The sequence below is a fragment of the Canis aureus genome, chromosome 36 (genome assembly GCF_053574225.1).
Source record: "Canis aureus isolate CA01 chromosome 36, VMU_Caureus_v.1.0, whole genome shotgun sequence".
NCBI classification, from domain to species: domain Eukaryota; kingdom Metazoa; phylum Chordata; class Mammalia; order Carnivora; family Canidae; genus Canis; species Canis aureus.
In genome coordinates this window covers 19,275,917-19,287,482 of record NC_135646.1, presented here as the reverse complement: position 1 = coordinate 19,287,482, position 11,566 = coordinate 19,275,917, and the positions used below count along the sequence as shown (strand labels likewise).

Here is an 11,566-nt window from a genome sequence, read left to right as displayed (position 1 = left end):
TTAATTGTCTTGGTTTTATTTTCATTCTGTGTTATCTATATATCAATTCAAACTACCTTTTTAATACTATGGTCCTGAGGTGTAAAACTCAAATTTTTGAATAAGTTAACAATAATTGGATTTATATTTAATACTTTAGGAAAACAACTTTTCTGTTTTATGCTGTTTTATAATCTTTATTAAAAGAAGCTCAGAAAAATAGAGCACAAACTTCCCTTGTTCTTATGCTGTAAGACCTCTACATTTCCGGACAGTCTATAAAGATAGTTATGTGAAATAAATATCCATAGTTGAAATACAAACACTGAATTTCATTGTGCAAATACTGAAACCTATTTTTTTTTAAAAAATACAGTTTGTTTCTAACCATATCAGAGCTGTTTTACAGTTAATGAAGGATTTCAAAAAATACAAAGTTACACCAATCTGATCTTAATATGCCCTGGTATTCCTGTCTCACTTGTAAAGTTGTTGTAAGAAAGATTAGACAAATTTTAGTTTTTCTGGGGCTTTTCTAAGGTTAAATGCATTCTTTTTTGGTATTAAAAAACAGAAGATGTTTTCCCCCATTTAATATAAAAACATCCATTTACTTTGAAAGAGTTCTCAGTCTACCTCTGGTTAAGGTTATTTCTTATTGAGTGTTTGATCTAGATTTAGACAAATAGCAAGTGATCACCTTTCTGTTCTATGTTTATCGTGTCCTTCCTTTACTCTTTCCTGAGTGAGTGGTTCATTTCCTTTATTAACAATCTAGGAATAATATAGCCAGATTTCTGTTTCTGGTCTCTCAGTAAATGAACTTCAAATAATTAATCTTAAAAAACTATGATTACCTTCATTTTAATAACAAAGTTTTCAATGTGCTCTTCAAAAACGGAGTTGTGAGATTTGTTGATATTATAACTGAACTTGCTAAGGCAGTTAATGTTGCTTTTGGATTAAATGGGCAACTACATACTCTGAGAGAAGAAATGTTAAGATACTCTAAGAACTGAGTAACAAAAACCTATTGTGCACTTCTATTTTTTTGAGGACTTTTGTTTTTTGGAAATTGAGTGCAATGTGAATACATTGATAATCTGGGATTCAGGCATCTGGCTTGGAGAGATCAGTAGTTTTCCTGTTAAGGTGTCTTTTTTATTTGAGGTAACAGGGACTTTGCATGCATGTGAAGGGAAATATGCAAATATTTTTTAACTAATACATTAGTGAAATAGAATTAGTGAAAGAAAAATGGCACAAGCTCAAGATACAAAGCTTTTTTTTTTTTAAGTATTCAAAGTTGAGCGCACAGAGTCACCAAACATTTATAATTTAGATTGTGATTATGAATCACAAACCTTGGTGATTGAATCTTCTGGAGAATTTCGCTGAATAAAAAGGAAGTGGTAGAAATGCTTCTGACTAAAAGGATAACCAAATAAAGATATAGGAATAAGCATGAATAGACTATATAACATTTTCCTGAGTCCGTATTTCTGACCCTCAGATAAGGTCTTTCCAGCCTATGTCATACTACACCATACTAGAGATTTTCTGGAGAGCTCGTGGGCAGTTCATGATGTAGCTAGGCCTGAATGCAGTACATGGAGGCAGACTGCACTTTACCCACTCTGGTCCATTTCTTAAAAGTGTTCTATTTTACAGTGACTCAGACGTTACAAGCCATTCTCTTGTAAACAATAAATAAGCCTGTTTAAAACTAGGAGCACATGGCAACAGCTGTGAACAACTTAGTTAAAATGTTCCCTTATGGAGATGCAAGGAACTGAAGGACAAAAATAAGACACCCGAAGCACTGCCTCAAATCTGAAGGATGGGCAAGAAAAAAGAACAGGAAATTGAGTGATATGTATATACAGTGTCTATGGGTTCATTGGCCTACACTAACTTCCTCCAGTAAGGGTTTTTCCTCAGTAATCAAATAGAGCCTCAGATTATGTCACCCACAGAAAGGGAGGGAAAAGTGGAAAAATAAGACCCTTTCTGATATGTAGAGTCTTCTGTGACTGCCAGAAAAGTAATCTGGATTAAATCACATCAAGAAATAGGTTATGATTGTACAAATATGTACAAGGATAAGCTTAGAATTTTTCCCTCATTCAGACAGAAGTTTCAGGGTAATTTCAGGAATACTATTGCCAGTTGCTTAGGGATTATTCTCCCCTTTTCTTTTCAGAAAGAATATGAATACTGTACATTATGGTAGCAATGTGTGAAAAACCAGGCCTAAAGACACCTGTACAATGTCTTGAATATTACTGGACATTCTTGTGGTTTAGGAAATGGGTTTGAGTTTCTACAGAGGATGGATTTAGCAAATAAATCATCCTGCTACTTTCCCATGAAAATTCAATATGGGATTGGGGGGGTGTCCATGATTTTGTATGAAGGAAAAGAACTAAGTAATATTACATTTTAGCCTCCAAGTGGAGAAAAGCACCAAGTTTCTCTGTGATTTCATTAAAGCAAACTGAGTTCTCAAATCTTACTCTATTTTTCTAACTAAAGACAAAACTGATCTGGTTCTAGTGCTATTTTCCACAACAGAAAATTCCCCCTACTATGGTTTTATTTAAAAACCAACCCTAAATCACAACCCAATTTACATGCTGTCTTTATCCACATACAGAATTCTCACAGCCAGCAAGGCAATTTACACGTAAAAGGCTTTCCAAAGAAATAAGCCCAATTCCTTATTTACAGAAGTATTCCTACCTATTATTTTGAAATAACTTTTTTGGTATCTATTTTCAGACTCAATAGTTCATAATATTTTCCACTTATTATCAACAATTGCAAATCCAAGATATTAAAGAAATACTTAATCTATTCAAATGTAATCCTTACCATCTCCTTAAAGTTGGCTGAAAAGTGTTATATTCATAAACACGATGCTTTTGTGTATGGGTTACAATATAAACTCCTTTCCACAAAGGCAATATGTTGTAAAATTGATGTCTCAAGGCCACTGAAGTGACGACATAATTTCAGTCAAGCATTAAGAAGTTCATCATCTGAGTGTCCAATAGCATCTGGGTTTGAAAGTGGATCCAAGTCTGCAAATAGATTGAACCAGGCCGACATGTCTTGGTTACCATTGTTGGGAGCTATTAAAGAAGAAAAAACACATTGAAGATTTTTAACGTGATTTTAAAAATCACATTACCATTTATGTAATTTTTAAAGTAGATGCTTTTTTTTTAATAAAAAAAAATTAAGACAACTGATAATTTTGAAAAGCTAATGCAGAGATCTTGTGCTTTTCTGAGTTCCTTAAATGTATGTGATGTTACTCTGAGAAATTATTAAAAGTGAAAAGGCAGGCAGTAATAGTCTTAGAAACAGATAATTTATAGAAGTCTTTCAGGTAAGGTTCAAAAGTAAAAGTAACCTTTGTTTCTACAAAGTAGGAATATTACATTTGTGTTTAAAATCTACATTTATTATAAAATATTAAACATGGAGGAAGAAAACCCTTCTGATTCTATCATATTAACATACCCAGCAGTTCTCATTTTGGTTTATAGTTATTTCCTTTGTCTTTTCCATGTACATTTTACAAATTTTTGATAGATATTTTATGGAGTAGATTGTGTCTCAGATACAACTTTCTGTTAACCAACTCCCTCTCACCTCCCTGCAGAGACTGGAAAATCACATATCAATAGTCTCCAGGTTGTGCTGTGGCAGATATTTCAAGGATATACATTTAGGCTGAAGGCTGAGACTAGTAAAAAAAATACACAATGGCACAGACAGTGAGTCATCTCAGAAGGCTAGGCTCTTGAGGGTTGAGACCCAGGGGACAATCTAAAGACCTGCATATGAGACAGGACAGTGGGCAGGCAAGCCATACTCAGAAGAGTCTAAGGCAACCCTCTTTTATAACCATGGTTTCCCACTTTCTGCAGATCAGAGGGCTGTAGTTTGGACTGTGGGAATTCCAAGCCTCAAAGATCAGGAAAAGTGAAAAGCTTCCATGTATTTCTAGGAACCCAAAATTAGTGATACCTACATAAGTTCTGGCCTTGAGTCTTCAGCACACTACCTAATAATAAGTAATAATGGGGACGTCATATAACCCCACAAGCTCTTATTTCCTCATCTGTAAAGTAATAATCATTAAACCAAGATACCTGAGAATAAACAGGGGCCTATTGAGGATTATTAAGCTGGGGGCACCTGAGTGACTCAAATTTTTTTTTTTTTTACTTTCATTAAAAAAACCCTTTATAAAAAAAAAAAGACCCTTTATAGTCATTTCATGTCGGTTGGAAATCACATAAGTTAGGCAGAAAAATAACCCAGGGGACAGATACAAAGGGACGGCATGGCATTTCCCCAACAGGTCTCTGCTCCACAGGTGGCAGGTGGGGCCAGGGCAGGCCTGGGGCATCTACGCATGACAGGTGGGCCTGGCCACCAGGGCTCAGCTATCCTCCTCGTCCAGGGACTCTGAGTCCATCCGCACCCTTGAACGCTCCTGCCGCTCCTTCCGGGTGCATCCAGCTCGGAGCCCTCACGCGCATTGTCATTGTGTAATGGCTGTTCAGAGGAGCCACAGCCTGGCCCCTCCTCGGAGTTCTGTCCTCCCTCCTGCTCCTTGTCTTCCATGCTCTCCCCTTTCTGGGACATGGCCTCACCGTTCACCAGGGCTGAGAGATCAGCATTTGCCTCATCCTCTACCCTCTCCATGGGCGCCTCCTCTCCAGCCAGTGCCTCCTCGGCCTTCTCCACCCCAGCTCTGGTCGCCATCTGGATGGCCTCAATCCCTTCTTGATTTTTGGCTGAGGTCATGATCTCAGGCTTGTGATCTCAAGCCCTGCACCAGGCTCCATGCTCGGAGGGGAGTCGGCTTCCTTTCCTCTTTTTTTTTAAGATTTTATTTATTTATTCATGAGAGATACACATAGAGAGAAAGAGAGAGACAGAGACAGGCAGAGGGAGAAGCAGGCCCCATGCAGGGAGCCCGACATGGGCCTCGATCCCGGGTCTCCAGGATCAGGCCCTGGGCTTGGGCTGAAGGCGGCGCTGAACCCCTGAGCTACCCAGGCTGCCCTCCTTTCCTCTTCCTCTTCTTCACCACCACTCACCCCCCAATCTACCATGCTCACTCACTCTCTGTCTCTCTCAAAATAAATTAAAATCTCTTGGGCAGCCTGGGTGGCTCAGCGGTTTAGCGCCGCCTTTGGTCCAGGGACTGATCCTGGAGTCCTGGGATCGAGTCTCATGTCGGGCTCCCTGCATGGAGCCTGCTTCTCCCTCTGCCTGTGTCTCTGCCTCTCTCTCTCTCTCTCTCTCTCTCTTTCTCTCTCTCTGTGTCTCTCATGAATAAATAAAATCTTTTTAAAAAAACAAAATAAATTAAAATCTTTTAAAAAAATTATGCTGGAATAAGCAAGAAAAATCCCAAACGACAGAACTATACTCCTAAAGGAGCTAGAAAATGAACAATCAAAACCCAAAACCAGTAGAAGGAAATAATAAAGATTAGACTAGAAATTAACAAGAAACAAAACAACAACAACAACAACAACAAAAAAAAAAAAACAATAAAACATGCCAATCAAACCAGGAGCTGGTTCTTTGAAAAGACCACAAAATTGATGGTAAGCCTTTAGCCAGACTTATTAAAGGACTCAAAATCAGATATGAAAGAGGAGAAATAACGAACACCACAGAAAGGATTGTAAGAGAACATTATAAAAAGTATATGCCAACAAACTGGGCAACATAGAAGAAATGAATACATTTGTAGAAACATATAATCTTCCAAAACTAAATCAGGAAAAAATAGGAAATTTGAACAGACCAATTACTAGCAAAGAAATTGAATCAAAAATTTTAAAAATCCCAACAAACAAAAAGCCCAGGACCATCTGGGCCCATTTGCCTTCACTGGCAAATTCTACCAAACATTTAAAGAAGAATTAATACCTATTCTTCTGAACCTGTTCCAAAAAAATACAAGAGGAAAGAAATCTTCCAAATTCATTATATGAAGCCAGTATTACACTGATACCAAAACCAGATAGACCCCACAAAAGAAAAAGAAAACAAACCCTACAGGCCAATATCTCTGATGAACACAGATGCAAAAATTCTCAACAAAATAGTAGCAAATTCAACAATACATTAAAAAATCATGATCAAATGTGATTTATTCCTGGGATGCAAGGGTGATTCAATATTTGCAAGTTAACCGAGATAGATACATTACATCACGAGAAAAGATAAAAATCACATCATTCCAATGGATGCAGAAAAAGCACTTGGACACCTGGGTGGCTCAGTGGTTGAGTGTCTGCCTTCAGCCTAGGGCATGATCCTGGGAGTCTTGGGATCTAGTCCCACATCGGGCTCCCTGCATGGAGCCTGCTTCTCTCTCTGCCTGTGTCTCTGCCTCTCTCTGTGTGTCTCTCATGAATAAATAAATTTATATATGAAAAAAAAAAAACACCTGACAAAGTATAAAATTCAGGATAAAAACCATCAACAAAACAGGTCTAGATAGAAGGAAACATACCTCAAAATAATAAAAGCCTTATATAAAAACCCACAGCTAACATACTAAATGGGAAAAAACAAAGGTTTTCCTCTAAGGTCAGGAACAAGACAAGGATGTCCACTCTCACAACTTTTATTCTACATAGTGCTGGAAGTCCTAACCACACCTATCAGACAAAAAAAGAAATAAAAGGCATCCAAATTGATAAGGAAGTAGTGAAATGTTCACTATTTGTAGATGACATTATACTATATATGGAAAACCTGAAAGACTCTATACCAAAAAACTGATAGAACTGATAAATTCAGTAAGGTTGTAGGATATAAAATCAATGTACAGAAATCTGATGCATTTCTATAGCTAATAATGAAGCAGTAAAAAGTGAAATTAAGTAAACAGTTCCATTTACAATTGTATCAAAAATAAAATACTCAAGAATAAACTTAACCAAGGAGGTCAGAGACCTGTACTCTGAAAACTATACAACACTGGTGAAAGAAACTGAAGATGACACAAAGAAATGGAAAGATATTCCATGCTCATGGATTGGGAGAACAAATACTGTTAAAAATCCATACTACCCAAAGCAACCTACAGATTTAATGCAATCCCCATGAAAATACCAATGGCATTTTTCATAGAACTTAGAACAAATGATCCTAAAGTCTGCATGGAACCACCAAAAACAATCCTGAACAGCCAAAGCAATCCTGAAAAACAAAACTGAAGGAATCACAATCCCAGATTTCAAGATATATTACAAAGCTAGTAATCGAGACAGTAATCAAAGTTATCAAAACAGTACTGGCACAACAATGGAGACATAGATCAATGTAACAGAATAGAGAACCCAGAAATAAACCCACAATCATATGGTCCATTATGACAAAGGAGGCAAGAATATGCAATGGGAAAAAGTCCAACAAAAAGTGTTAGGAAAACTGGGCCACTTTTCTTACACCATACACAAAAATCAACTCAAAGGGGATTAAAAACCTAAAGCAATAAAAATCCTAGAAGAGAGCAGAGCACAGGCAGTAATTTCTGTGACATACTTCACATAGCAACTTCACTCTAGAGAGGTCTCCTGAGGCAAGAGAAACAAAAGCAAATATAAACTATTGGGACTGCCTCAAAATATAAAGCTTCTGCACAGCAAAGGAACCAATCAATAAAAAGACAACCTATTGAATGGGAGAAGATATTTGTCAATGACATATCTGATAAAAGGTTAGTATCCAAAATATATACAAATATATACAAATCAACACCCAAGAATCCAATTAAAGTGGGCAGAAGATTTGAACTGACATTTCTCCACAGACATGCAGATGGCCAACAGACACATGAAGGAGACGTTCAGTATTACTCATCATCAGGGAAATGTAAATCAAAACCACAATGGGGGATGCCTGGGTGGCTCAGTGGTTGAGCCTCTGCCTTTGGCTCAGGGTGTGATCCTGGGTCCAGGGATCAAGTCCTGCATCGGGCTCCCTGTGAGGAGCCTGCTTCTCCCTCTGTCTCTGCCTCTCTCTGTGTGTCTCTCATGAATAAATAAAATCTTAACAAAAAAAAAACACACAATGAGGTTTCACCTCAGAGCTGTCAGAATGGCTAGACTCAAAAACACAAGTGTTGGCAAGGCTGTAGAGAAAAAGGAACTCTTGTGCACTATTGGTGGGAATGCAAACTGGTATAGCCACCGTGGAAAACTGTGTGGAGGTTCCTCAAAAAATTAAAAATAGAATTAGCATATGATCCAGTAATTCCACTACCAGATATTTATCCAAAAAGGTACAAAAGCACTAAGCCAAAAAAAGATATATGTACCTCTATGTTTACTGCAGCATTATTTGCAATAGTCAAAGTACGGAGACAGTCCAAGTGTCCATCAGTAGATGAGTAAAGAAGAGGTAGTTTATATGTATACTATGGAATGTTAGCCATAAGGAAGAGGGAAATCTTGCCATCTGCAACAATACTGATGGATCTAGAGGGCATAATGCTAAGTGAAATAAGTCAGAGAAAGGTAAATACCGTATGATTTTACTCATTGTTGAATTTAAGAAATAAAACCAGTAACGGAAAGAAGAGATAGACAAAATAATAGACTCTTAAATTTGGAGAACTCATGGTTACCTGAGGGAGCATGTTGGGGGATGGGAGAAATAGATGAAGGGGATTAAAAGTACACTTATTGTTGATAAGCACTGGATGTTGTATGGAAATGCTGAATGAATTATTGTAATGTACACCTGCAACTAATATAACACTGTATGTTGACTATACTAGAATTTTTTTTAAATAACTGAAAAAATAATTATACTGCAAGAATAGGTGTCAACCAGGATATGTCATTCCTGTAGTCATTCCAGTAATATCTGACCTTCTTGGTGTAGCTGTGGAGAGGTTCTGGTAAGTATATGAAATCCTGTAAGCATTTTACAAACATGGGATGGTTTTATATTGATTTGTCACAGTGGAAAATGAAAGAGGCTCTCCTTGTGTATACTTTTCTTGCCTCCAGAAATTCTTATGGAATAAATAGCAAATGAGTTATACTGAAAATGTAATATATATATAGAAAAAAAGAGTCCAAATAACTGTCAATAGTTTTCATAAGATAAAAGCAACTGTAAACAATGTCAATTCAAGACATAAAACAAGGGGATCCCTGGGTGGCTCAGCGGTTTGGTGCCTGCCTTTGGCCCAGGGCGTGATCCTGGAGTCCTGGAGTCCCGAGATTGAGTCCCATATCGGGCTCCCTGCATGGGGCCTGCTTCTCCCTCTGCCTGTGTCTCTGCCTCTCTGTGTCTCTCATGAATAAATAAATAAAATCTTAAAAAAAAAAAGACATAAAACAAGACTACTCCTTAGAAGCTACCCTTGTGACCCCCTTCCAGTCACTGTTCACACCCCACCCTCCAACCTAGCAAACATTGAGATAAATTCCATCTTAAGATGGCTATTAGCAGCAGTGTTGTGACAACATTCTTGTGTATACATTTTGGTCAACAAATGGATGCACTTCTGCACTCAGAAGTGGAAATGCTTGGTCTTGTGTATTATATGTATGTATATCCAATTTTAGTAGAAACTGCTAAACAGTTTTCCAAATGGTAATGTGAATTTGCATTCCCATGGGCAGTGTCGGTTCCTCCACATCCTTGTCATCACATGGGATTTTCTATTTTTCATTTTAGCCATTTTGGTTGGTGAATAATGGAATTGCATTTTGGTTTTAAGTTGCATTTCTTCAAGGATTAGTGAAGTTGGGTAATGAATTTGGGGGGGTAATGAATTTTAAAGCTGTTGAGAATTTCAATTTTTATTAAAACTCTCAGGCTTAATTTCATTATCTTGAAGCCTCAATGATTATAGGCAAATAGCAGCTTTCCCAATATTTCTCAATACTTCTTTCCCAAGTTCACTTATGAAATTTACCTTATAGTCTCTATTTTAAATGATTACACACAAATTTAGTTTTAGTGGGTTTTAAAAATGAAAATTATAATTAGGCTGAATCCCAAAGGGATGGCCCCACATCACAGATTCACCCCCAGATAGTGTGAATCTGTGATTAGGAATTGATGGATTTTCCAATTGATTTTTCCCAAAGTACTGGTAAGAATAGGATTCTAAGAGTATGATACATATCAACAAATAAATTAAAAATGAGGGACAAGAGAAAGCTGTTTCATACAGTAGAATGTTAAATAATAAATGTAGAAAGAATGAGGAAAGAGAACACCATTTGGCAACCACCACAGTAATACTTAATGCAAAGAATTATCAATGAATGCTAAATTAGTGGGTGAAACTTTGATAGAAACAAGCCATTTACACAGTTTCAAAATACTTTCCCACAAGATATTACAAAGGGAAAAATAAAATAGTAATTTTATAGTGCAGTCACCTGGGGGTTACCATCTTAATCAATTGATCAAAATTAACATCTCAAGCCATGGGACAATTCAGAATCATGTACCTCCTGATGTTAATTAAGAAGGCACATCATCTCCTATTCTGCTAGTCCTACCAAAATGCATAACCTGATCTAATTATGAAAAAGCATCAGATAAACCCAACTTAAGGAATATTCTACAAAATATATGGCCTCTTTGGTATAAAAAGATGATGAAAGACAAAGATTAAGGTACTGTTCCAGATTAAAAGCAATTAAAGAGATGTGACACTAGATGCAATGCGGGATCCTGGATTTGATCCTACACTAGGAAAAAACCCTCTTTCTCTTTTGTTATAAAAAACATTAGTGGGACAATTGGCAAAATATGAGTAAGGTCTATAAATTAGATAATAGCACTATGATGATGTTAATTTCCTGATTTTGATCACTGAATTGCAGTTATGTTAAAAAATATCCTAATTTTTAGGAATCCTTGTTTTAGATTATGAAGTATTTAGGTTTAAAGGAGCCTTAGGTCTGCTACTTACTAGTCTCAGAATAATTATAGTTCAGAAGAAATTATATATATTATACAGACACAGAGAATAAAGTAAACATGGTTCACATTTTAGGAAATCTAGGTGAATACACGGAAATATTTTGTGTTATATTTGTAAGCCTTCCTGTAGGTCTCAAATTATTTGCAACTTTAAAAATGTTGATAACACCATATTATAAATAGAAAAAGTATCAGTTCATATAGATAATACAAAAATGGGTAAGAAGAGAGGTCTTTTGTTTACAGCAGAGTACTGAGGTCTGGCTGAAGTGAACTGTATGGAATGTGAATTATACGTCAATAAGGCTACTTAATATTGTGATCAAATAGCTAAGTAGGTTTAAAAAAAAGGTAGTATATCCACACGATGGAATATTATTAAACCTTAGAAAGAGAGAAAATACTAAATGAAATAAGCCAGTCATGAAAAGATAAATACTGTATGATTCTACTTATATGAGGTACCTAGAGTAGTCAAATTCATAGAAACAGAAACTATAATGGTGGTTAGCAGGGGAAGGGGAAAAAGGATTTGTTGTTAAATGAGTATAAAGTTTCAGATTTGCAAATGAAAATGCTCTGGAGA

The 11,566-nt window shown here is 36.5% G+C and overlaps 1 protein-coding gene across 5 annotated transcripts in view; it reads right to left on the bottom strand.

The window, feature by feature from the left end:
• The window catches only part of ICA1L (islet cell autoantigen 1 like), an 80,125-nt gene continuing 68,559 nt past the window's right edge, over positions 1–11,566 (bottom strand). For 4 of the 5 annotated variants that reach the window (XM_077885033.1, XM_077885036.1, XM_077885035.1 and 1 more), the window contains exon 14: positions 1–3,113. In XM_077885033.1, the coding sequence (XP_077741159.1) occupies positions 2,998–3,113 (116 nt within the window). In that variant the 3' untranslated portion in view covers positions 1–2,997. The remainder of the gene's footprint in view (positions 3,114–11,566) is intronic. The other variant, XM_077885038.1, reaches the window with a different exon arrangement.